The following is a 26,728-nucleotide window of genomic DNA, read 5'->3' as shown; positions in this document are numbered from 1 at the left end:
AGCCTTTAATCGTCGCTGCGCGGGTCCCTGGCCACGGGGCGGCCACCCCCAGCTGCCCACTCTGCAGCTGCCTCCGTCTATGGACCAAACCCCCCGTCTCCGTTCTCTCATGGCAAAAACAGAGCTTGCATTATGGGCAAACAGACCAGCAAGAGCCGCGGGCATCCCTCTAACCCCCATCGTCCTTTCCCAGGAACCTTCGTTCCGCGTTTTTTTTTCTGGACATAGTATTTTCGGGGTTCATTAGGGATAGAGACCCCGAGGCGCTGCGGAGAGACGTTCCAAACACATATTCGGAGGCACGAACAAAAATTGCACATAGAGGACGGTCCAATATTTGTAAAAACAAAAGTCAGCTCTGTATGTGTGCAGCGTTCCTTTGCTTGATCAACAAGTACGTCGTAGCCTCGTTGGGCCTTATCCTGGAGCCCCGGGGTCGGAGGGAACCGAGGGGCAGAGACCCCAGGCAGGGAGCGAGCGTCCGTGGGCACCGCGGGGACTGAACAGGCTCCGCCCCCGCGCGCAGGAAGGGGGGCGCCCATCCCACAGCCAGTACCGACCGGGCGGGGGGCGGGGGGTTGGGGGTAGTCCCCCGCCAGAGGCACTGCGCTTGCTCCCTGGACGGCGGGGAGAGCCTCCCGCGAAGGAGAGACCCGAGGCCGTCCCTGTCTGGAGGTTCGCAGGTCGCAGGGGAGCGGGAGAACAGGGAGACAGGCCGATGCGAAAAGGCCTGGAAGGTCAAGGTCAGATCTCAGGACTTCATCTTAAATGCGCCAGGAAGCCACGGGTGGGGGTGTTAAGCCAATTCTTTCTAAAATGCCGTGAACCATCCGTGTGTTGAGTGTTCATTGAATAAAAACCAAGAACGAAGCATTTTCTATTGAGAATGTGCTTTAGCAAAGCATCTCAGGGGTTTTGATGAAATCGTCTGGAACATTAGTTTTGCATTATGCACTTTCCTTTTGAGGGGTCCTTTGTTAACATTTTCACTGAGCTACACCACTGCGTTAATCTCACTGTATAATCACACCTATAATCCAGAGGGTTTTGTTTTCAGTCACTGCTGTCTGCTGTTTATCCTACACCGTTCTTTCCCGGACCGGAGTTTTTCATTTGAACTTCTTTTTTTCCCTCTTGCTGGAGTGCTCCCCTGAGTAACTTTGTTCTCAAAAAGAAGTATCATTTCTGAGACTTTGCAGGTCTAAAGAAAATGTCTTTCTGTTGCTTTATTGGGAATCAGCAGTTTGGTCAGGTAGAGATTTCTTAGGTCAGAAACTTCCTCTGGGAAAACTGCTGGAACTTTTCAACTTCTGTCATCTTCATGGGTCATAAAAACCTCAGAACCCAAAATTCATAGGCCATCTGAAGGTACGTCCACAGGAGACTGGTTAAAGCCATCAGAAGATGGCTAGCCAGTGGGACACTTCCGTAAAAAAGAACAAGGAAGATGTTTCTTTCCTCACATGGAAAGATCTCTAAAATACCCTAAGTAAAAAATTTGAAATGAGGTGCATAAGGGGTCTAAGATATGCTTCCATTTACATTAAAAAGAGAGAGAGAGATGTATATGTATGTGCTGGGAAATGCATAAAATAAAAGTTATACAGAAGAAGCTACAAATATTTCTTGCCTCTGTCGAAAGATAGGGGTACAGAGGCAAGGCTGCTAAGGAGACTAGTTTTAAAAAAATTATATCTGTTGAATTTGAATCTGGGGGATGTTCTACTGAGAAGAAATACAATGCCTGTGCTCTCCTTAAATTTTACTTAAAAAGCAGAATAAGCATCATGACTAAAAGCGCTGGTGCGTGCAGCGCCATCAGCAATCCCGGCCGTGGGCTCTGCTCGCAGGGGTTCTGCGGGAGGCCAGGAAGCCTAGCGCCTCGGCCTGATCCCAGGCTGTTCCGACTGTGGGCTGCACGGCCTTGCTCCTCCCCTCTCCTGGCGGCGACATTTGCCTCCAATCCTGCATTGAACTGGACCATTTCCTTCCACGGCAGCGCTGCAGTCTTCTTCCACCCAAGGAGATTTTCTTCAGTTTCCCTCTGAATCCCCCCCTCCCCCCCAACACCTCCTATAAGTATATTGGCTCTTCTGGATCTCTCCGGCACACATTACCTGTTCTCTCCCAGTTCTCGTTCCTTTATATTTGTTCCTTAAGTCTCAGAGTATTCCATGAGTTTGTTTTCTAATTTTGTTTCAGTCCTCTGCTCTGATTTTAAAGCCTCTGTGGAGGATTTTGGTTTGGAAATCCTTTTTTCGTCCCCAAGAATTCTGCTGACAGGCTACCAGCCTTTGTGTTAATGCGCCGTCTCTCCAGTATCACTGAGAAGGCAGAGTAGTGTTGGTAGGCTTTTATTTTTTTTATTCTTCTAAGTCTTCTGTGGCTTCTGGAGCTAACTCTGTTTCAGGGGCGCAGAGGGCTCCTTCGCGGACCCTCGGGTGTCACTTGGGGGTTCACCATGAGGCCATTTGGGAGGCTCGGCCAGAAACCACAGTCTGGGTTGGGTCAGGAACCCTGATTGAACGCTGTCCTCCCCCGGGACAGCCTTGTTCTCCCAGAGACAGCAGCCCAAGGGCTTCACTCAGGGACCCTGGGAAAGGCGCGTGGGTCCCCACGGGTCCCTTAGCCGGCTCACTGTGCCCTCCCCACGTGTGGGGGTCAAGCCCGTGTTCCTCGCCCCCGCGCCTGGTGGTCTGACCTTGGAGAGGGATTCCTGGCTGCCCCAGAACTTCTTCTCAGGCACTGGGTGCTTCTTGGGTGGCAGTGAGCCCTTGTCCACCTTCAGGGGGTCAAAGGGGGGCAGCAGCTGGGACTGGCGTGCATCTGCAATCGACAGTTTGAAGCGGCCATAGGCCCTGACCAGGGCCGCATAGGGCAGCTTCGGGGACAGATGCTCAATGTCGCCGGAGGGGACCAAAGGCAGCTGCTCTTTACACAGATGCGACACTGTCTCCTTGCCCTCGTCTGGGGCTTCAGGGGCGCTGGGGGCGCAGGGTGGCTGGGAGGCCATCTCGGAGCGCCACCCACNTGGGGCCGCCGCGGCCTCCGCCTCGCGCTGCGGTCTCGTGGCCTCCCCTCCACGCCGAACATGCTTACTCCCAGAAAAACGGGGTTCCAACTCTGGGCATAAAAGGAATGAGGCCAAGTGTGTGAAACGAGCAGCCCAACCCCGCGACCTCCCTTTGGGTCCCCCTGGTGCCTCTCCCAGGACGGTCTGTGTGCCCTCCGCATGGGCAGGGGCTTGTGGCCGGCCTGCCTCGTGTGAACGACAGAGAAATAAAATGGTCAGTAGTTCTAGAATGGGCCCTGCGTGAATTGAGATGCAGCTGTTGGGGGCGGGGGCACATAATATGTAAGAGCACGAAGGAGATAGGTGTCCCAGTGTCAGACACAATGGGAGAGAACGAATGTCCCCTCCAGTCGGGGAGCAGCGCGGACAGAAAACGACCGGATATTCCACAACATTAAAGGTTGTCATCTCTGGGTGGCCGAAGTGGTTTTCTTCCTTCTTGCTATTTTTAAAATTGTTCAGTTGCTCTGATCTTTCTATGAGGTCACTTTGAACCTCTGAAAGGTCTGGTTAGTGGAGACGAGGCAGCGACGGATCGGGGCCCCAGGGCTGCAGAGCAAGGACCTGGAGCCTATGTGACCTGGGCTGTGGGCGCACACTCCCCTGCTCGTGGTCTGGGAGACTGTGTCGGACACTTGGGGGACATCCACCAGGAGAGGCTGAGGCCACCTGCCAGGACCCTGGTGCTGGGCCGCAGGCTGGGCCCCTAGCCACCACCCTAACCAGGAGCGACACTCGGAGTGCTGGAGAAGTGACCACCTCCTTCTCACACGAGCCCCTGGGCAAGGCCCACTGTCCTTATCTGAACTCGGCTTTCCTCATTAACAAAACTAAAGAAAACCGTTCACTTCATTTCTTTTTTAAAGTTTCAGGAAATTAAAAAAAAAAAAATCAAGAAGAAAATAGAAAAGTTCCATTTTAATTAAACTGTACAGTCTGAATTATTTCCTCTGACACTAACTGAGGTTAAAAATAGAAATCAATTTCTGCATCCTTCCAAGGCAGCTTTTGAAATGTCAAGGTTTTAAAAATTATTTTACAGCATGAATTTACATATAAATACAGTTTGTACAATGTATTAACTTAGCAATCAACGAGTTTCCATCATGGAGATCTGGTACTGGGACAGGCCAGGGCCGAATTCAATTACTGCCGCCTCAGTGGAAGACTTTTCAGCCTGGAAAAGGAAATAAAAGAGAGAGGACAGTTAGATAAGAACTGAAACCCAGGCAGCTCCTTGGGGGCCTGGCACGCCAGACCGCCCCAACTCTCAGTGGTTACATCCGGACTCACAGGATACAGAGCATGAAACCATCATTTTTTGTTTTTGTTTTCCATTTTAGAGAGAGAGAGAGAGAGAGCACAAGCAGGAGAGAGGATGGGGGGGAGGAGGGGAAAGGAGGTAGAGAGAGAGAGAATCTTAATCAGGTCCCACACTCAGCACGGAAGCTGATGCGGGGCTCCATCCCACAACCCTGGCATCATGACCTGAGCCGAAATCAAGAATCGGATGCTCAACTGACAGAACTACCCTGGCAACCCTGGAAGCATCCGTTTAATCTGCATTCTTTTTTAAAATTTATTTATTAAAATTTTTTTTAACATTTATTCATTGTTGAGAGATAAAGAGAGACAGAGTATGAGCAAGGGAGGGGCAGAGAGAGAGGGAGACATAGAATCTGAAACAGGCTCCAGGCTCTCGGCTGTCAGCACAGAGCCCCAGGCGGGGCTCGAACCCATGGACCATGAGATCATGACCCGAGCCAAAGTCGGATGCTTAAGTGACTGAGCCACGCAGGCACCCCTAATCTGCATTCTTAAACCTGCTTCTCAATTACCCCCAAAACACACAGGGAGACTCACTCTCCCACATCTCATACTAGGACCTGTTTATAAAAGCAAGTTCTAATCCTGCTCACCGAGCTCCTGCAGGACCTTTGGGAAGGAGCTGGAAAAACCCATGTTTGCTCCAGGGCCAAGGGCCCCTGAGCTGGCGGTCTGAAATCTCAGCTCCAGGCACACAGGCGTTCATTGACTAGAGCGGGGCCACGCTGGCTCTAGCCCCTTGCTCCACAGCCCCAAAGTGAAAACCCACGTGTCCCCGAAAACAGAAGAGGTGGATACTCTGGTGAGGCCACATAAAGGGGCAGCCCAGCCGCTGCGGCTGGAACGTGGGGGCTCCCACAAACCAATTCAAGAGTCACACGTGCTTCCGTTAAGTAACGTCCAAGCAGCAGCGTAACCAATGGTGACGGGGGCCAAGGGGGAGGAGACACGAGCAGCTGTGGGTGCTGGCGTGTGCCTTGATCAGGCGGGGAGAATGCACGGAGCTGGAAGCTGATGGTCGGTGCACGTGTGTGCGTGTGTGTGTGTGTGTGTATGCGCGCACTAAGGTGATTACTTAACTGTATGATTCTATGTCTGTGAAATTCCAGAATGGGCAAGACAACCTGACAGAGACAGGAAGGGGAGGAGTGTCTCCGGGGAAAGGGGGGGAGGCACCATCACAGAAGAAAAGCATCAGGGCCCTTACCAAGAGTGACACTCCATGCCAGGTGCTCGGGATGCAAATGAGACCCCGTGGTCCCGAGCCTCCTGCTGCCCCTGGCAGAAGACAGGTGCGGACAGGTGCCGCACAGAGTGGAGTGAGGCACAAAGAGAGAGGGCCCTTGGGCTCCCAGGGGAGAACCCAGGAGGCTCGGGGGTCAGGCACCGTGGGGACTAAACTGTTAGCAAGCACGAGAGTGAAGTTTAAGTGCACTCTGCACCTCTGACCCTCCCTTCCTCGGTGAGAGGTGCTCTCGGGAGCGGGAGGAAGCCCTCCGGCCCTCTTCCTGTGCAAGGCTGTATATCAGTGCACACCCAGGGAAATCCAGAGACCAGAGGACAGCATTTTAACATTAACAGCACTGCCTGGGTACACCATTCCACAGCTTTTGATCTGATGGTAAGTTCTAGATGTCAGTCAGCGCATAGCTTTCTGCCCACGTTCCTGACTGCTGCACAGTGTCCCGCAGCAAGCCTGCTCCCGCCCTCCCGCCTCGCCCTCCAGACGGGCGCTGAGGGGCATGCCCACGGGAATGACTCATCAGATGGCCCCAAATGCTCAAGAGTGAGGCTCCGTGGTTCTGGCCATGTGACCTAACCTCCCTGGGCCTGGCTGTCACACCTGGGAGACGAGGGGACCCACACGTCTGCCTCGCTGGAGTGCACGAGGACGAATGAGCCATGCTCGGGGTGTGGGCACCTCCCCGTCAGGCCGGCATGCTGGGGGAGAGGGACATGTGAGCCGGCACAGCCGCCTCAGAAGGTTCGGGATTAAACTGAAATGCTTATCTTGGTAGTTTTGGATCATGAGAATATGCTGTCCATTCTGAAGAAGTAAATGGAAATGAACACGGGGATGGCGCTTGTGTTTCCAGACAGCAAGATACACCTACAAGGCCACAGTGATTGACGCAGGGTGGGCGGAACATCAAATGGCTAAGAAACCAGAGTAGAGAACGGAGGGGCAGGCCCATGTAGGCCCAGGGACCGAGAACAGGACCACACTGCTCTTCCTTTAATGAGCCGGGGCAGCGGCAAGGGCTGGCACGGCCAGGGCTCAGCTGTGCCTCTCCTTTCATCCTGGGTGCACAGCCGGACTTCCCTGTCCCCTGGCCGTGGGGGCCAGGCTGTGGGCAGTGAAGACTGTGACATCCAGGCAGCGCCATCCCCCACCTGGCCCCTCCTATGAGGGCCACTTGCTGAAGCAGAACAAAGTGGGGTCCTGAGTACCTTTCTTGGTTTTCTTTCTTTCTTTCTTTTTTTAATTAATTGGTTAATATTTATTTTAAGTAATCTCTACACCCAACACGGGGCTCAAACTCACAACCCTGAGATGAACAGTCACATGCTCTACCGACTGGGCTGGCCGGATGCCGGCTTGGTTTTCTTTATGCCCCCTGGCACCTCCGGGAGGTGGGGTTCTTCTTCATCGAAGCGAGTTCACTCCCCTGACTAAGAAAGCCAGCTCTCCACGTGGAGAAAGGTAACCCAGATGCCTACTCTCCTCTGTTCACAAAAAAAAAAAAAAAATCCAAACAGATTAAATAAAAAGAAAACTCTAAAAGCCTGAGAATAGCTAATATACTTATATAAACTCTTGGGTCAGGGAAGGCCTTTAGGAGACAAAAACGTAAAACGTCTGCACCCCAGGTGCCCCAAAATTAGAGTTTCTGTACAAGACAGATAGTTTAAAAAGCCATATGATAGGTAACACAGAAAAACAAAAAAATCAAAAAAATCATAGCTAGAAAAAGTGAAACAAACAATCCAAGAGAAAAGAGAACTCTGGGGGCGTCTGGGTGGCTCAGTCAGTTAAGCGTCCGACTTTGGCTCAGGTCATGATCTCATGGTTCGTGGGTTCGAGCCCCAAGTCGGGCTCCGTGCTGACAGCTCAGAGCCTGGAGTCTATTTCAGATCCTGTGTCTCCTTCTCTCTCTGACCCTCCCCTGCTCACATGCTCTCTCTCTCTCTCTCAGAAATAAATAAAAAACATTAAAAAAAAAAAAAGAAAAGAAAAGAGAACTCTGTGTAAAGAACATGAGCAAGCCACTCACTGAAGAGCACGTGGCCGAGGCTGGGACACGGGACAGGCCACTCAGCCTCATGAATAGTTCAGGACCCGAGATTAGAGCAGATGCCGTTCTCTACCCAAACCCACCTCAGGGCAAACATTTCTGAACTGTTTGGAACTGATGCAACAACAGGGTGCTTTCCTATTTTTTTTTTTTATTTGTTTATTTTGAGAGAGACAGAGACAGCGTGAGGGGAGGGGCAGAGTCACAGGGAGACAGGGAATCCCAAGCAAGCTCCGCGCTGCCAGCACAGGACTCCAACTCACAAAACCGTGAGATCGTGACCCGAGGCGAAACTAAGAGTCCAAGGCTTAACCGACTGGGCCACCCAGGTGCCCCTGGGCTTTCCTACCTTAAACGGACACAGCCGCTTCTGGGGATGATCTGGCAGTTCCCGTTCATTCTAAGTGTCCACACTCTGTGGGGCGCCTGGGGGGCTCAGTCAGTTGAGCATCAGATTTCGGCTCGGTCATGATCTCACAGCTAGTGGGTTGGAACCCCCTCCCGGGCTCTGTACTGACAGCTCAGAGCCTGGAGCTGCTTCGGATTCTCTGTCTCCCTCTCCCTCGGCCCCTCCCCTGCTTGCACTCTGTTTCTCTCTCTCTTAGGAAATGGATAAACATTAAAAAAATTATTTTAATAAAAAAATAAATGTTCACATTCTATAGATTTATGTGACACAAAATTATATTTATATCAAAAGTGTACAACAAAACATGTGTGCACGCTGTTCCCTGTGTGAGAGACTAAACAGACAAGTTTTGAAAGTTACCCGTGAAGATGACGGCAGGGGCTGCTGGAGAGAGAAGAGGTTTGGCGAACTGGCCAAGGGCCACCTTAAGCTTTATCTGCAAGGTGTGAATCTTCACAACGATCATATATTCACATATCACTTGTGTAAGTGCAAAATGGAATTTTAAAAAGCCTAGTCAATATCCAGATCTGTCATTTCTGACGTTTGCCTCTCAGCAAATACATGGAGATGCCAACAAGCCGTGGAAGGTTTTGGAAACCCTCCCCCCCCACCCCCACTGCCTACCTTCTCAGCAGTTCCCGGGGTGACAGGTCCGCCGTCCCTTCTTCACCACTCGGGCTGTCACTGCTGTCCGTGCTCTCAGAACTACTGCTCTTCTCCGGCTTTTTATTCTTTTGCTTGCCTTTGTGTTTGTGCTTCCGGTGTTTCTTTTTCTGGAAAAGCAAAGGGCGGTGGGGAAGGGAGGACGAATGGCTGTTTCCCTCCCTGACTGGGCACAATGACAGGCTAAGGAGGCCTTTGGCTGCTGAAGTCATTCAGAAACAAGGACAAGACACCTCACTGGGAGACGGGGACACATGGCTGCGCGCACATGCACTCAGACCGGATTCTCCAGCGACAGAGCCAGGCAGACGCGGTCCGATGCCGCCTTGACACTTAGCCCCCATCTCATCCAAAATAGATGAGGGAAACAAAGGCAAGAGAAATGCAGCTTGAATTAACCCCCCTTGCAGCTCGCAGCCTGCTGAAGGACCACTGACTGAAGCATGCAGAGAGGGTGGCCTTCCTCGAGGAAGTCGGGGCCACCTTGGTGCCTTCATGTTTACGTTTTATTAAAGACTAAACGTAAGCTCATCCTGACGGCAGCTAGCCCCTCAAGGTCCTGAAAGCCTCGCTTCCAAAATTCCTTAGAAACTTACGTAAAACTTTGTCATCAGTCACTCCTCACAACCCCTGTGCGGCTCTTTCGGCCCGCGGGTCCCCTCCCCGTGCTGTAATAAAATCACCCTTTTGCACCAAAAGCGTCTCAAGAGTTCTTTCTCAGCCGTTTGCTCGTGAGCTGCACTTCACAATGTCACCGAGGTGACCCCTGCCACCTCGCAGGAACCTGACCGGGCCCTGTGGTTAGGCACGTGTGATAAACTACACATCAGGATGGCAGGCACCGTGGAGGAGCACGGCGAAGAAAACGGTAGAGTGAGAGAAGAGCAGACACACTGGTGAGAGAGGAACGGATGTGGTGTTCAAGCCTGGCGGCACCCGTCTTTCCCTGTCACACAAGAGGCGTTCACCATCTTCCCTGCTCAGGAACCCTTTCTCTCAGGACCCCACTCATGGAGCTGTTGCCCTCACTTCCACTACCGCCCTGGCCACGCCGGGCCCGACGCTAACAGTAACCGAATTAAAAGCCTGTGCCATCACTGAAAACACGCAGATGATGGGGCTGGGGTGTCAACGTGAAGGCACATGCTACTCCTCTGAATTTCCTTGACCTCCAACAGCAGGCTATGGACCCAACCCTCTATTTGTAATGACGACAGAGCAGTTGAGGAAAACCGTGCAAAATAATGTCTTCATTTAATACTGAGTGAATAACCAATGAATACTACTTTATTAAGCTTCAACCATTACTCCCAAGTATTTAAATGTCCTTTTCTCCTACTTTTTCATGTTCGCAAATAAAATTTTTTTAATGTGTTATTATTTATTTTTGAGAGAGAGAGGCAGAGCATGAGCAGGGGAGGGGCAGAGAGAGAGAGAGAGGGAGACACAGAATCTGAAGCAGGCTCCAAGCCCCGACATGGGGCTCAAACTCACAAACTGCAAGATCATGACCTGAGCTGAAGTTGGACACCTAACCGACTGAGCCACCCAGGCGCCCTACACAAATAAAATTTTTTAAAGTACAACTGAATAATTAAAATATTCTGCCTGAGGGAAAAACAAAGTTCCTGGAAATCGAAGGCGTACACAAGTGTCCACGCTCCTGTGTGGAAGGAGGTATGGAGAGAGGCCTGTGCCCCCACCTTGGCCACCAGATATTCTCCCTGCCTGGCTGCCCGTGTCATGCCTGGGGGCTTGTCTGCACGACAGAAGCAGGGACATCAGAGACTGCACGCTGTCCAGGACGCCCGTACACTACTCACCTTCTCTTTCTTCCGCCGGTGCTCTTTCTTGGTCTTATGTTTTTCTTTGTTTTTTTTATGTTTCTCTTTTTGGGGTGCCTCAAGTTTCTGACGAACATCTGAAACACAAATGTAACACATGAACTATAGGGGAACATAAAGCCCAGATTGTTGAACTAGGAATGTGACGTAGATGGAATGTTTAACATTGAGGCGGAACTCCTGCCCTGCCTCACTGGCAAACAAACAGGTCACCGGTCACCTGGTGGCTCTATGTTTAGAAACTGCCAGAAACCTCAACACAAGCCCTGCGTGAGCCAACCAGTATCTTGCCACAGCCGTATCTGCTAGGTGAGTCAAGATGAAGATAAAGTCGGAAGAGAAAGCACAAGATCTTGTAATGTAACATCCTCAGGCAGCTCAGGAGACAGGCCAGAGCCTGAACCCCAGCTTGGCTGCCAGCTTCTCCCTGACCTTCCACATGATGCTCAACCTCTCCAAGCCTCAGTTTCCCCATCTGTGAATAGCGATGGGAAGAATCCCTGCTCTCTCCGGCACAGAGTGGATTGGATAGAACCGTGCACATGAATCCCATAGCCTAGAATCTGGCACGTAAATGTCAGCTCCTCTCACATCATCCTCCCTTTATGAAAGCACATTACCTACTAATTTGTTTTCTAAGTTGAAAAAAAAAAAAAAACCTAGAAAATTAGCATCAAAACAACATAATGTACACAATCATGAAAAAGGGACCAAGTAAGTGGCATACACTTAAATTCTCCACCTCCAAACTCTGACCAAAATGTTTTCATAGGTCATTAACCTCCAGGTAACCAAACCAGCAAAAAAAAAAAATCACCTTTTTCCACCTAAAGAAAAGTTCCAAGGGATATTTTCCAAACCCAGATAGCAGGTACCTATAACTGGTCCTATTGTTTGGTCGCATATTTTAAAATCTGACTCCTCCAAACTTTTGTTTTCTAAGTGCTTGTTTTTGAAAAACCATTCCCCCTCAAAAACCTGTAGACAAAATTAAGTAATTAACTATTACAAGGATATGAAGGATGGTCTGGGAAATGGGCATAATAAATAACTTTGCTCTTAAATTCTGATACACTTAGGTTAAGCTGAAGATCTGAACTAAAGCAAATAAGAAATACACTCATTGCAATTTTTCAAAACACCACACTATTTATCACCTCTTTGAAGGCTGGCTTCATTAACCAAACCAATATTTATACGTAGGTGCTATAGGAAACTGTGAAGCAGATAACAGAATTATGTCATTTATAGTCCTCGGCCAGGTTATCAGATAACCTGGCCTTCAAGGGGATGATAAGCCAGTCTAAACATTTTAACAAACTGTCAATTAAAGACACTGAACGGAAGTTGTTGACTGATACTGAGGACAGAGGAAGGACTGTGTTTGCTTCTGAATTACTTTTGCTTTATTTGCTATATCAGCTAAAGTAGAAAAAAGTCTCAGAATACCCTTCTCCCTACAATTCCTCACCCATCTCTGTGTCCTAGATTTTTACTTTTTTATTTCTAGAAGGGACAACATTTGAGAGACTCAGGATTCTATAATACATAACTGAAAGTTGAAGCAAAATAAAAAAAAGAGTTTAAAGGTCTTGGAGGCTGTAAAGCAACAATTATCGGGGTGGCCTGGGTGGCTCAGTGGGTTAAGTGTCTGACTTCGGCTCGGGTCATGATCTTGCGGTTGAGTTCAAGCCCTGAGTCAGGCCCTGTGTGGACACCTCAGAGCCTGGAGCCTGCTTCAGATTCTGGGGCTCCCTCTCTCTCTGTCCCTCCACCGCTCATGCACTGTCTTCTCTCTGTCTCAAAAATAAGTATTAAACATTTAAAAAAATTTTTTTAAAGCAACAATTATCATTTAGGCACCAGGTGGAAGTAATGAGTTGCCAAATGTCGCTGAGAACAAATAAACCAGGAACAGATGTACGTACAGTGGACCCCGAACAAGTTTGAACCCTGCAGATGCACCACTGTTTTTTCAGCAAAAACAGCGCAGTACCAGAAATGTGTGTTCTCTTCCTTATGATCTTCTTAATGACATTTGCTTTTCTCTAGCTTACTTGATTGTAAGAACACAGGATATAATACATTTAACATATATAATAAGCGTTAATCAACATACCGATAATCATATTATCGGTAAGGCTTCCGGGCCACAGGAGGATATCAATTGTTAAGTTTTGGGGGGAGTCCAAAGTAATATGCAGATTTTCAGCTATGCATGGTGTTGGCGCCCCTAACCCCCCAACTGTAGGTATCTGGTTGGCCTTGTGTCGGCCTAGGTGGGTGGAGGTAGTAACACGGTTAGTTAGAGCTGTCACAGCTCAGGGGAGGCGCTGCTGCCGATGCAAACAGGTGAGCCAAGGAGCTCTCAACTCACTGGGGCAGAAGACGGGAGGCAGCCGGGGGCCGAACGCTTCTCTTTCATCTATCTGCAGCTTTTGTATCGGGAAAGAAGGTGCGGGCTCCTGGGCTGACGGCTCACGAGCTGAAAAACAGCAAGGTATTAATTTCGTCTATTCATAATAGTATTAATATTTTACTAATATTAATCTCTTTGAATAATTAATACCTGTTGCCACCAGATAATGTAAGCTTTTCTTCACCACTTTGCTTAACTAGTTCATGCCAGGCTCTGAGGATACAGCAGGTAGCATGCGAACCTGACCTCCAACCTCAGGGACATTTGAGCTGTGAAGTCAGTTCCATGAGGCGCCTGCAACCAAGTGCGCCAGTGGCTAGGCCACAGGGACATGCTCCAGATCACCTTGCTGAGACCTCAAGGGTTGCAACATGTCCTCAAGGAAAGATAGTGTCTGAGAAGAATAAAAACTTACAAACAGGGACCTAAGACTGTCCTAGCTCAGAAAGCTTAATTTCATTCAACGTAAATGATCAAAGAGGGGGAAAAGTGAATATAAACAAACTCCTGTGTTCACATTAATAACGTCATTTTTTAAACAGATGACTATGTTTTCAGATAGGGGAAAGAAAAATGCAAAACGTATGGGAAAATATGCCTCAAAGTATTAACAGTGTTTATCTCAGGGAAGTGGGATTCCAAGGATCTTGGGCTTTCTACATTTCTATTCTTGTAAACTTTTGCAGTTCGAGTATATAAAACACTTGTAATTAAAAAAAAATAAGTTGGTTACTTTTTCCCACAGAAATATGAAACAGGCATTTGCAAACTGCCTAAGAATAAGCAGTGTTTTATATCTCTATGTAACTTTTTGGTTCAAGGCCTTCAAAACCTATACCCAAGTCTCCTACCCACTGACGGGGCAGCAGACCCCTCCCCCCCCAAGACTGAGATGGATAATTCTGTCCAGCCACCCAAGCATCTGAAAAGCCTCCCACCCAAGGGCCAAATGGCCTCCTTTCCCGTCAAAGCTCCTGGTGGGCGGAAATGCCCTGATACTTCAGAGCCAAAAGTTGCCAATAATCCTAGCACCTCAACATCAACGGGGTCCAAAAAAGTACCATTTTTTTTAAACAAAATTCTACGATTTTTTCATTCTTCTCAACTAAAAGTAGGAAAATCAATATTATCAAACATCACTATCCCAAAAAATGCACCAGAAAGTTCCATCTGAATCCACAATGAAAAATATACGAGGTTATAACGTCACTGCTTGCTAATTCTCCTGGGTTAAAACTGCACACTGAACAAAAAAGCGGTTTCTCTAGACATCCTCATTTTCTTCTTTGGATCCCCAAATCGAACGTAGCGACACACCACACGACACAGATGATGCTTCCACCGCGTCAGTCTCCTGGGAGCCACTGAAGGCAGCCTCCCTGTGACCCGCCTGATCCTCCTCGCTGTCGCCCTGCTCATCCTCGGAGGAGGAGGACTTCTCATCGGACGAGCTGGCAAAGATGGCCTTAAATAGGTCCATGGACGGGCGGCTCCCTTCTCCTTCAGTCTGTGAATCCACACCTTTGCTTGCATTCTGTATTAACAATGAAATAAGAGTCAGGAATGAAGAAGCAGAGGTGAGGGGAGCCAGACATTCTAGAAATATACATCCATCCACAGTCTCATGTTTATGCTTAGGCACATGGGTCTCCACACCACACACGGCCTAACTAAACAATGACCACTCACATGGCATTTATTCATGTGATGTTTCTGATTCAACAACTGCGGAACAAGCCAACTGGTAGACAGACTCTCACGGAGCCAGGTCATTAATCAGAATGCAAAGGACTCACAAAAATGCAGCAGGAACTAGCACAGTGCCACTGTCCTGTTTTCAAGATTCTAGCAAGCCTTCAGAGGTCCAAGATTAGAGATTAATGAAGGCGGGGGCCTGAACCCAATAGGTCAATTGTCTGCTAAAACAAAACTTCACCATTTTCCCTTGAATTTAAACAAGACCTAAGGTCTTATTACATAATGTCCAAACTGTCAAAATGTCCAGGATGCAATCCAAAATCACTTGGTAAACAACCAACCAGGAACACCTCAACTGGCAAAAAACAATCAATAGACACTAACCCCAAAATGACAAAAATGCTGGAATTATGTGGCAGACTTTAAAGCAGCTATTATAACCAAGCTCCGAGAATAAGGTCAAACAGATAGAAAGATATAAAGGTCTCAGCAAAGAAAGAAAAGGTATAAAGGAGAACCAAATAAGGATTTTAGAAATGAAAAATACAATCACCAAAATAAGAAATTCACTAGACGGGCTCACAGCAGAACGCACATGACAGAAGAGTCAATGAACTTGATGACAGATCAATAGAAATTACCTGATTTGAACAGAGAGAGAAAAAAGACTGAAAAGAGGCCTGTGGGCCAATATCAAAAAATCTAACACTTATGCCATCAGAGTCACAGGAGGGGAGTGAGAGTGAGGAGCAGAGAAAATATTTGAAAAAATAATGGCTAAAATGCCCCAGATCTGGTGAAAGACAAGATTTCAGGGAGCTCAGCAAAACCCCAAACAAAAGACTCTCTAAGAAATCCACACTCAGATACATCATAATCAAACAGCAAAACCACGGGCAAAGTACAAATCTTGAGCAGCCAGAGGAAAAAACAACATCATCCTAAGGAGAGGAACAAGTTGAAAAACTACATTTCTCATCAGCAAGCAGGAAGGCCAGAGGGAAGTGGTACAAAACGTTTGTAAAGAGTCAAAAGAAGGAAAGTCCTGTTGACCCAGAATTCTATATTTGACAGAAACACCCTTCAGAAACGCAGACAAAACAGACATTCGCAGATGAAGGAAAATGAAGAGAACTGCCCTCTTGAGTTGGAATTGCCCTAAAAGAAATGCTAAATAAGGAAAGTCCCTGACAGAGGAAATGATAGGAGGGCGGGCTGACACTTCGGGGAAGGAAGAAAGTGCGACAGCAATGGTAAATATCCAAGTAAATAAAACGGACCATCATCCCATCATTTCTTTAAACACGTCCAACAAGTGAAAGCAAAAATTAAAACACTGTCTTCATGAAGTTTTCAGCGCGTGTGCACATAATACATAAGGCAACATCATAAAGCCGGAGAGTGAAGGGACTTATAGACTGATTGAGATTCTATATTCCACCTGAGGTGGTAAAATATCAATGCTAATTAAACTGTGAGAAAGTAAGCATGTATATTATAGAGCAATCATTTAAAAAATAGAATTAATGGGGTGCCTGCGTGGCTCAGTTGGTTAAGTGTCCAACTTCGGCCCAGGTCACGATCTCATGGTTTGTGAGTTCAAGCCCTGTGTCGGGCTCTGTGCTGACAGTGAGGAGCCTGCTTGGACTTCGCTCTCTCTCTCTCTGCCCCTCCCCCACTCACAGTCTCTAAACAAACAAACAAACAAACTTAAAAAGGGGGGGGCAGCTGGGTGGCTCAGTCAGTTGAGCATCCAACTCTTGACTTCAGTTCATGTCATGATCCCATGGTTGTGGGGTGGAGCCCCTTGTTGGGCTCTGTGCTGAGCCTGGAACTTGTTTAAGGTTCTCTCTCTCTGTCTCTCTCTATGCCCCTCTCCCCGCTTGCCCTCTCTCTCTAAAATAAAAAAATAGAATTTTATGAATATTTATTTAATAATTTATTTAGTAGTTTTTAAAAATATTTAATAACTTATTAAATAATAAAAAGATAATACAATACTGATGAATCTCAAAGGTATGAGTTTCAAAAGGTTATATATGTATATTGTCTGATTCCATTTATGTAATATTTTGAAAAGAACAAAACTACAGAGACAGAGAAGAGATCAGTGGTTGACAGGTTTCTGGGGGGGTGTAACCGGAAAGGGACAGCAGGAGGGGATTTTGGGGTGATGGTACCATTCTGCATCCTAATTGTAGTGTGGCTTCACAAATCTGTGTCTGTATGAAAACGCACTGAACTGCACATTTTAATGCATGTTCATTTAAAAACTAATTTTAAATGACACTATCAGAAATAAAACCAACTTTTTGATAATTCCAGAGAAAGAGAAAAAAAGGCAACACAGAACAGTCAAATTCTCTGAAGATCTGTAATGCTGCTATTTCCTCCTTATAGATTCCTTCATGTTCTAAGAAAGTAAGTTCCTTTACAGTTTCTGTAAAGTACGTTTCTATTCAGCAAGATGTCCATACTTGATTCATTTAAAAAAAAATTTTTTTATGTCTTTATTTTGAGAGACAGAGACAGAGAGTGAGTGGGAGAGGGGCAGAGAGAGAGGGAGACACAGAATCTGAAGCGGGCTCCAGGCTCTGAGCTGTCAGCACAGAGCCTGATGCGGGGCTCAAACCCACAAACCGTGAGATCGTGACCTGAGCTAAAGTCGAATGCTTAACCGACTGAGCCACCCAGGTGCCCCTGATTTCTTTTTTTTTAACAAGGAAACTCTTAGGGCTGAGCCGAAAGGAAACTCAGATACTTTCTTTCTAGAGAAATAAATACACATAAAAATTTTTAAAGAAGAAATAAAACCAACTTTGTATCAAATTCAACTTTTAACTATTAGGCCAGCAAATTTTTACAAACCCTATGGATGTTTTCTTTATATTCCCCACAAAAAGAAACACACTGAATTTTATTTCAATGGCTGATGCTAAGTGAAAGCCATTCCTGGCAAAGAAGTTTATACCTTTTCTCATATGATCAAAGATATGATTCAAGCTATTGCAATGTAGAGCAGGTGCTGGTAACTACAGCCTATGAGCCAAATCCAACCCACTGTCTGCTTTGTAAATAAAGTTTTATTGAAACATAGATGAATCCAATTTTTTTCCATATTGCCTGTAATTTCTTTCACATTCGACAGCAGAGTTGAGTGGTTGCAATAGAGACTGTATGGCCCACCAAGCCTAAAATAGTTAATATCTGGCCCTTCGCAGAGAGCTTGCAGACCCCTCCTATCAAGTGATGACGAAGCACCACCACAGAGAAAGGTCAGCCTGGCAAAGAGAACCTGGAAGCCCCAGATACCTTATTGGAGAGCGACTCCGTCACATGCTCTTCCTCTTTGATCACTAAAGGGCCGGACTCTTGTTTAGGTGGACCAACTTTTGATCTGGCCAAACTTAAAAATTCACTAATGGAATCTTCTTTCTTTTCTTGTTTAGATGTATCCCACCTGGATGGTTTTCTTGATTCTGAAAGGTAGGAAATAGACTTAATATCAGAATTTAGCAAGTAAGAGGCCAGCTCCCCATTACGGCTCTTTCATTCATTCCAGGGTGTCAGCACACCCACTGTGGACCAGGCATGGTGCCACGTGCTGAGAACGTGGCAGGTGCTGAGGCAGAGCCCCAACCCCGACCACTACACGTCTGGACTCTTACATGAGCTAATGTGTTCATATGAGTGATGCCCGAAATGGACGGAGAGCTCACACCATGTGCACCCTGAACACTTTACTTCTGCTTCTCCCATGGGATCGGGGTTGAGACCATGGTCAGCACAGGGCCCCGAGGAAGCCCCACTCACTGTCGGGACCGTGGTGCTGTGGCACTTTTTCACTTGCTGCTTGAGCAGTAGGCGAGGAAGTAGTCTCTGGGAGTGTCAGAAAGTTGAAGACTGAGTATTTGTCACGTTTCACTCTTGGTAAGCCAACCACAGTGGAACTGTGGGGTGAAAAGAAAATGTATCCATGTAATTTTAAATAACAACTGTGAGGACAACATCTAACTCTTGTGAAGTTTTCCATCTTGTGATTTTCACAGCTAGCTGTTCTATTTATTCAGAGGTCCCGAAGGTGATTATGTTTCTCAAAGCGGTTTAAGAATTTAGAATGGCTGATGTTAGGCCCCTGAGGTTTTCCTTATTATAGTAAGAGCTAGAGTTTAACTTTGAAAATGTATTCCCATTAAGGAAAAGTTCCACTGCTAAAAATGTACTTAAATTTTCTGACAAAACCTCAGATTCAACTATATGGGCTTTTTTGTAGTTCATAATCAAATCAGAAAGCATCAAACTAACATTTTAAATGTAAACTATACGTGATTATTAAAAAGGCGGCAAACTAGACAAGCATTAAGTTTTTGCGACTTGACATACCTGAGTTTCATACCTTCGATAGAGAATAAAGTTTGCTTTCTGGATGTTAGCTTATTTATTTGGTTATTTTTAGTAAGAAATTAATGGAAGTTAAGTCTGCAAAATTTGCAACTCTAAGCATTTACAATTAAATTCATCCAGAAAAAGGGAATTGATATGAGTAGGTTGGGGGGAGTCAGCTTTAGTGTGGGAGAATGAGTACTGATGTGAGGAAGATTTATCCAACTTACTCTGGATAAGGGTCAGGGACATTAAACCTCTTACAGAGAAGTTTGTCAGGATGCCACTCAAATGTGTCTCTGGTGAGTTTCCCGAACATCTTCATCTTCACAGCCGACTGCTTGTCATTGACATCATTCTGGGAAAAGACATTTATTCCATTCCATCAAGTGCTCACACCACCGACCTGACTGCTCTTTCACTGAAAAGTTTTCAAGCAACCTTCCAAGTTTCCATGACGGCACTTACGCTGCACCATTTATGCTAAACTATATTGGAAGTTAAAGGCGTAAAATCCTTTCTTATTCTCTAATGCCGTGTATATTTTGATCATTCCACTGAGGGATCTAAAATAGTTGTTTTAAATTTAAAATCCATCAGGGAGGGGGCGCCTGGGTGGCTCAGTCGGTTAAGCGTCCAACTTCGGCTCAGGTCATGATCTCATGGCTCATGGGTTCGAGCCCCGTGTCAGGCTCTGTGCTGACAGCCAGCTCAGAGCCTGGAGCCTGTTTCAGATTCTATATCTCCCTCTCTCTCTGACCCTCCCCTGCTCATGCTGTCTCTCTCTCTCTCAGAAATAAATAAAACATTTAAAAAATAATAATAAAATAAAATCCATCAGGGAGGGAGGAGATGGTGACAGACCTCTTGGTCTCGAGGGACTTCCACTTGATCTGACTCGTCCTCCTCCTTGGCGTGCGTGAACCTGGAGGACAAGGTTGAATGGGAAGACACGTACAGCAGGGCGGCCCGAGCAAACTCATCCCGCTCGCGGCCTCGCTCCCATTCTGTCATGCTGGGGTCCAGGCAACGCTCCAGGGCATCTAGGGGACAAGGAGCAAGAACCTGCTTCACTCTTAGGAAAACATACGGCTTCGAGGGGAACATCCAGTGGGTTCCCCTGTATCTCCGTAGATTTCACCCGAGGGGACACAAACCCGCACCCCAGTTTGTAAGAGCATGGTGGGGAGTACCTGTCAGGTTATATCGCGCTCCCCCTCAACATGATGCTTTTATTGGATTCTGTCTACCGCAAAGAACAGAGAAAAACATTTGGGGACTCATGCTCAGTTAGATAAATCCTTGGTGGCTCAGTCAGTCAAGCATCTGACTTCGACTCAGGCCATGATCTCGAGGTTCGTTGAGTTGGGTCCCACATCAGGTGAGCTCAGGCCCTGCTTTAGGTGAACTCCACTATTCTCTCTCTCTTTCCCTCTCTCTCTCTGCCCTCACTCACTTGAGCCATCTCCCTCTCTCTCTCAAAACAAAACAAAATAAATCTTTGAAGCTAGGAACTTGCTACCACTCCCAGATAGTGATAAGTTCATCCAAACTATATTCCTAAACTTTGGCAGAAAAATACTCCTTTTCCTAACTTTTGGGTTTTTTTAATTTAACAAATAAACACCGGGGGTGGGTTCTTAGTAGGGATTGAAGATACAGTTGGCCAAGATCTGCTTTCAAAAACCGAGACCTCGGATTTGCTGATGATGCTCACGCGAACTCCTGTGAATGACAGCAATCCCTCTCCTCGGTCTGCCCATATCTAGTCCGTAGATCACAAGGTGATTTTTCTCCCCCTTGTAATGGTTCGACAGCCAACCCTGTTTTTAAATCAAACTTTAGACTGTGACTTAGGGCTGGACAATTATGATTTTAAGACCAAGTGGGAGATGACACTGTTCTCTTGGTGTGAAATGCAGCACCCACGGAAGGCAGGCATGTGCACACAACAAATGGTCTGTGGTTTAGCACTAGCCACTGCCAAGCCGTGTTCCAGACTTTAACAGCTATCTTTGGGGCCTGAGAAATAGAGAAACACAAGCTACTTGTTCCTACTTTCTAAGGTCAAGAGCCAGGGCCTGAAATCTTTGCACTGTGTGCAGCAGGACAAAGCAGAACCCTGGCGGAGGGGGGCACTTCGACTTTTCCATCTGGGACACAGGCCAGAACAGCAAGATGGCTTCCGCTGGCCGAGAGGTGGGAGACCCAGGCCTAGCACCCACCTTTCTGACCCCGTTTCATATTTACTAAAAACTCTTCATATCGTTTTTGCTTTTCTGGATCTTTTGCAAAAGGTTTGAAGCTGCTGGCTCTGGTGGCCGCTGTCCCGCCACTCAATGCCACGTGCCACGAACTGGGCCCAGCGTCCGGAGAGGAGAACTGGGGTCGGCTGCTTGAGGCCTTCTGGGCCAGACTCCTGGCCTTGAGTTGAGCTGCTTTCAGGTCAGTTGCTTGCTTCATTTCTTTGATTCTCTCTTTATCCTTTTGGGACAGAAACTCTAACACTGAAGTAGATGAACCTAAATGAAAACAATAATATGGAAGAGCTGAAGGGTTACCAAAGACAACCATTTTGACGTTTCTGTGGTACCTACACGTTCAATATCATGAACGTACGTAATAGGAGTATCTTCGTTTAGTTTGCCATCAGCACCCATATCATCCCCGGGAACCAGACAGGGAGAATAGCACGCCTCCTCTTTTACGGCTGCCAGAAATCGAGGTCAATACTTGGATGTTTATTGGGTGAGTGAGTGGTCCTAGCTGACGTCCTGGGCTCCGGACCTCCAGCCTGAGAGGTGGCCGCCACCTCCACGGTCCCGCCCAGCACAAGCCCCGGGTCAGAGACAGCTGCCCGTTTGGCACGCACTCCTGTCACAGCACCCACTGCGCGCTGTCCTGGGCCAGGAGGACACTGCAGACAGAGTCCCGCTCTCCTAGCTGGGGACGTGGGCACCAGAGAAACCCAAAGTCAACAACACCAGAGGATGCTACGAGAGGAAGACCATGAAGGAAACAGGGTGACGTGACTGAGGGAGACCTAGAGGTGAGGGCTGGGAGGGAGCACAGGGAATCACCAGTGCGTGGGGGGGGTGGGGGGGGCAGGAGAAGCCCAGAAGGTGCCTCCAAAGAGATAATATTTGTGGTGAGTTAAGTAAAAGGATGAGCCGAAGCAGGAAGGAAAAGCGGAGGCAAAGGAGATGGTGAACCTCAAGGCCCTGATGTGGCACGTCATGGCGGGCAGGGTCAGAGGGCAGGAAGCAGGATCATGGGGTTAGACCTCGGGGGGTTAAGGGAGAATGGATAAGACACGGCCGGAAAAGCAGACAGGGCCGGGTCCCGTAGCCTGGTGGGGAGTCTGCATTTGTCTTCAGTGTGACAAGGACTGGAGCGTTTAAATAGGGGCAGTGATATCATTCAGTTCGTCCAGCTGCTGCTGAGGGGAAGGGACTGCAGAGGGGAGGGCAGGAATAGGAGGCTGATAATGAGGCTCAGCAATAGCCTGGGCCAGAGAGGGAGGGCGCTCACTCCAGGCCGGAAACAGCCCAAGTGCAAGGACGTGATGGCGTCACCAGCGTGCTGGGGGCAGGGCTGAAAGGAGCTGCCGATGGCCTTGGGTGGGTAGGGGTCAGGATTCCTACGTTCTGGTCTAAGCAGTGGGTCACTGGTGGCATCCTTCACCGGCAAGGGGAAGAGCCTGGAAGAGGAAGTGGGGAACCGAGACTTCTGCTCTGGTCTACTGTATTTGAGATACCTATTAGGCTCCCGAATGGCAAGTCCAAGTTCACCTCTCACAGTGGGTCTTTCTGCACCAACCTAGAGGGCATTCTCCACACTTGTCCACACTTTCAGATGCGCTCATTCCTTGTAGGCTTTCGGGAAAGAGCTACGGTCCCCTTTCCCCTGAGAAAAAAATCACACGTTCCCAGGCTGTGCAGGGACAGTGAGGGCACCCGCGTCCCTGGTCTGCACCACATTCCTGGACAATTATTACAAGTCTGAAAACTGCTGAGCTTAAGACAAGGGCTGTGATTTCAACAGCACGACCCAAACTTATGTTAGCAAACAAGTGTTAAGAAGTAAAGGATACGCACGCTGCTGTGTGTGCCACTCACAGTGACCAGTTTGGTTCTCACAGCGCGGAGATACTAAAACATGTACAAAGTGTCACTGGGAAAACGACTTTCCATTTTGATTTTGATAAGCCCAATTATTATCAACGTAATGCTCTTAATCTCTGTGGCGCATACCTTGAATGGGTGTTTCTCCCAGCAACTCCGCCCGCTTGGAGGCATTCAGCTGGTGTCTACTGTGTGTCCCTGGGTCAGGCATTGGCTTTCCAGCTGACTCTGACAATACGTGGACTAAGTGAGTGTTCTCTGAGGTTGCGGCTACCACAGGTCTGAAATAATGTACCGGTCGATAGTCTCTTGGCAATTCAGGTGGTGGGTAAGTCTTAAAACAAAACAAAACACAAAACTCAGAAAAGACGGGCTGTAAGACGACCACGTTTGACTTACCCAAGGGAACCCGTAACCCGTGAGTGTTGTCAACCCTGCCCTTGCCAGGCCCACCTCCAGCAGGCGGGCCGCACTGGGAACAGCCTCTCCAGGTGTCCAGCCAACATCCATTCTGGGTCTGGGTGGTCACCGGGACCGCACTGTTCTAATGGCCACACATTTTTAATGTTCCCCCGTCCACTTCTGCAGAGAGATGCCAATGTGTGTGTGTTATGTGATAGGAAAGATGACAGTAGGTAATTCAGTGTATCAGCCACATGCAGAACCGGACGACTGTAAATCAGAAAACTTCAAAAAGTCATGATCCGAGGCTTAGAAAAGATATAATTACTTTAAATAAGTTATTTTTCAATTCAGAATTATTTTTCTGGCTACGTTTCCATTCTAAATTAGAGCTTCGGGACTTGTATTTTTGATGTGAAGTATTTTTAATTCAAAAGCTGACTAAACTGAAATTGAAATGTATTTGAGAAATTCAGGCATTGATGATGACAGAACAGATACACTGAAAGAAGGTAGAAGGCACTTTTTTTAAAATTTTTTTTTTAAATGTTTTATTTATTTCTAGGAGAGAGAGAGAGAGAGAGACAGCGTGAGCAGGGGAGGGTCAGAGAGAGAGGGAGTCACAGACTCTGAAACAGGCTCCAGACTCTGAGCTGGCAGTCAGCACAGAGCCCGACGCGGGGCTCGAACCCACAAACCGCGAGATCATGACCTAAGCGAAGGTCGGACGCTCAACCGACTAAGCCACCCAGGTGCCCCTAGAAGGCACTTTTAAATTACTGCGCTAAGCAGTCTCCCTTGCCCTGAGTCTAACAAGCATGTATTTATGGACAGTTTATTTAAGCCATTTTCTAGATTTTTCCACTACTTGAAACCCTGAGCCCTGTAACCCGGGAAGCACCGAACGCTCTCCGGCTGCGGTTCTGGGGCCCACAGAGGGTTTGACGACAGCGACGCCCACATCCCACCCCACAGAGCTGGCGCCAGGCAGGGTCTCCCCAGCAACCCGAGTGGCTGGACTGCACAGCCTGGGTAAGCACCTGGCACAGTGACAGTCTGCTCAACAGTGCTAGTGTCACTGCCAGGACATGTCACTGTTTGTCGTCTTAGCCTGACCGTCTTCTCTGAACATACGGATTCCCAGACCACCCAGTAAGCACGCTTATGTGGCTGTGACACAAATCCAGAGGAGTGGGGCAGCAAGGCGAGGGGCTGCGTAGCCATGACTCTCACCAATAGCCTCTGCTGGATTCAAAGCCTTCCACTTCCTCTAAGTCACTGTTCTGTTTGGCCTCTGGATAAAGAGGCTGGGTTCAGGTGCCATATGTAGAAAACTTGCCTGTGAGAGGCTGGGTGAACACAGCCCTTCTCTCTTCTCTAAGCTGCTCCTACCCGGAGCACTACTGCAGGAAGCTGCACCTCAGGAACCCCGCCCCGGCCCCCCAATCGACGCCTGTCTCCCCAAGTACAGCCCTCTGCCCCCTGCGGTGAATCTGCACTTATGAGGCTGAGCTTGGAGGCCAGGACTCAGTCCTAGAGGAAGTGAGTCCTTGAGCCCTGAGTCAAGCAAGTAGGTCTCAGCCTTTCTTATGCTCTCATACACGTAAAAAACTAGCATTGTCCTTTGCCGTTACTTGACATTTCTGGGAATAGTATCAGTTTACCATGTGCCCAGAGCTGGCCTGAATATATTCTGCTTGCCGTGACAACACATTTTCAAGACTAAACAAATCAAAGCTGCTGTAACACTGAATGTGGTTTTTTTAGGCAGCACTGCCCCTGGCTTTCCTTGTTCTGTAGAAGCACAGGCCAAGCCACAGAGGAACTTAACAGATGTTTGCCACATACAAAAACAAAGAGCAAATGAAAGTATGGGGCAATCTAAAAAAGGAACACCAACAAGGTGACGGCCAGGAGCCTTACCTGAGCTACCAGCACCGTCACCCAGTGAACGCCTGCCTGTGAGCACGTGGCTCCGACGGGGGTCAGAGACAAATTACCACTTGGCCTAAGCTGCACAATGAGCTCACAAAAAACAAGACTATCTGGAAAGGCATGCCGAGTTCTCCCTGGGACCTGACCTGCATGCACACAGCCTCTCTCCCTTCTGCTTGGCCACACAAGGAGTCTGAGGAACCCTGCCCACACCAGCTAACACTCTTCACAGCGTTCAGGAGGCGGCAGGAATGGGGCTTTTATGACTTCATAAAATTTTCTACTTTTCCTTAAGTTACATTGCCCTTGGAATTGTACCAATTCCGTTTTCCCACCAGTGTCTAATATAATTCTTTTTTTTTAATGGAAATAAGCACTTACTTAAAACTTGGATTTAAAAGATTAGCAAATTTTTTTTTAATTTTTTTTTTTTTTTACAAATAGTTTATTGTCAAATTAGTTTCCACATAACACTCAGTGCTCATCCCCAAAGTGCCCTCCTCCATGCCCATCCCCCCTCCCCCCCACATCCATCAGTCCTCAGTTTTTGTCAGCATTCAAGAGTCTCTCATGGTTTGCCTCTCTCCCTTTCCCCCACCATTTCCGCCCTTCTTCTCCCCCTTGTTCCTCCGTCAAGTTCCTCCTAATCCTCCTATACGTGCAAACATATGATATTTGTCCTTCTCTGCCTGACTTATTTCACTCAGCATAACACCCTCAAGGTCCATCCATGTTGCTACACATGGCCAGATTTCATTGTTTCTCATTGCCATGTAGTATTCCATGGTATAGATAAACCACATCTTCTTGATCCATTCATCTGTTGATGGACACTTAGGCTCTTTCCATGTTTTAGCTATTGTGGAGAGTGCTGCTATGAACATTGGGGTACATGTGCTCCTATGCATCAGCATTTCTGTATCCCTTGGGTAAATTCCTAGCAGTGCTATTGCTGGGTCATAGGGGAGTTCTATTGTTAGTTTCCTGAGGAACCTCCACACTGTTTTCCAGAGGGGCTGTACCAGTTTACATTCCCACCAACAGTGTAGGAGGGTGCCCGTTTCTCCACATCCTCGCCAGCAAAAAGATTAGCAATTTAGGGGTGCCTGGATGGTTCAGTTGGTTAAGCGTTTGACTTCGGCTCAGGTCATGA

At 47.7% G+C, this 26,728-nt stretch overlaps 2 protein-coding genes across 2 annotated transcripts in view; both read right to left on the bottom strand.

The window, feature by feature from the left end:
• The window catches only part of WDR88 (WD repeat domain 88), a 42,329-nt gene extending 39,314 nt beyond the window's left edge, over nucleotides 1-3,015 (bottom strand). Inside the window, exon 1 of the mRNA XM_077754682.1 lies at nucleotides 2,702-3,015. Within this exon, the coding sequence (XP_077610808.1) occupies nucleotides 2,702-3,013 (312 nt within the window). The 5' untranslated portion in view covers nucleotides 3,014-3,015. The remainder of the gene's footprint in view (nucleotides 1-2,701) is intronic.
• A 957-nt stretch (nucleotides 3,016-3,972) lies between these two features.
• The window catches only part of GPATCH1 (G-patch domain containing 1), a 41,555-nt gene continuing 18,799 nt past the window's right edge, over nucleotides 3,973-26,728 (bottom strand). The window contains exons 10-20 of the mRNA XM_077754647.1: nucleotides 23,368-23,572; nucleotides 21,340-21,636; nucleotides 19,979-20,157; nucleotides 19,345-19,472; nucleotides 18,545-18,681; nucleotides 18,044-18,210; nucleotides 14,351-14,567; nucleotides 12,992-13,099; nucleotides 10,594-10,691; nucleotides 8,732-8,880; nucleotides 3,973-4,250 (exon numbers count right to left, since the gene is read on the bottom strand). Coding sequence (XP_077610773.1) covers nucleotides 4,220-4,250; nucleotides 8,732-8,880; nucleotides 10,594-10,691; nucleotides 12,992-13,099; nucleotides 14,351-14,567; nucleotides 18,044-18,210; nucleotides 18,545-18,681; nucleotides 19,345-19,472; nucleotides 19,979-20,157; nucleotides 21,340-21,636; nucleotides 23,368-23,572 — 1,716 coding nt within the window. The 3' untranslated portion in view covers nucleotides 3,973-4,219. The remainder of the gene's footprint in view (nucleotides 4,251-8,731; nucleotides 8,881-10,593; nucleotides 10,692-12,991; nucleotides 13,100-14,350; nucleotides 14,568-18,043; nucleotides 18,211-18,544; nucleotides 18,682-19,344; nucleotides 19,473-19,978; nucleotides 20,158-21,339; nucleotides 21,637-23,367; nucleotides 23,573-26,728) is intronic.

Source organism: Crocuta crocuta, unplaced genomic scaffold, assembly GCF_008692635.1.
Source record: "Crocuta crocuta isolate KB4526 unplaced genomic scaffold, BGI_CrCroc_1.0 scaffold121, whole genome shotgun sequence".
NCBI classification, from domain to species: domain Eukaryota; kingdom Metazoa; phylum Chordata; class Mammalia; order Carnivora; family Hyaenidae; genus Crocuta; species Crocuta crocuta.
This window is presented reverse-complemented; position numbering and strand designations above follow the sequence as displayed.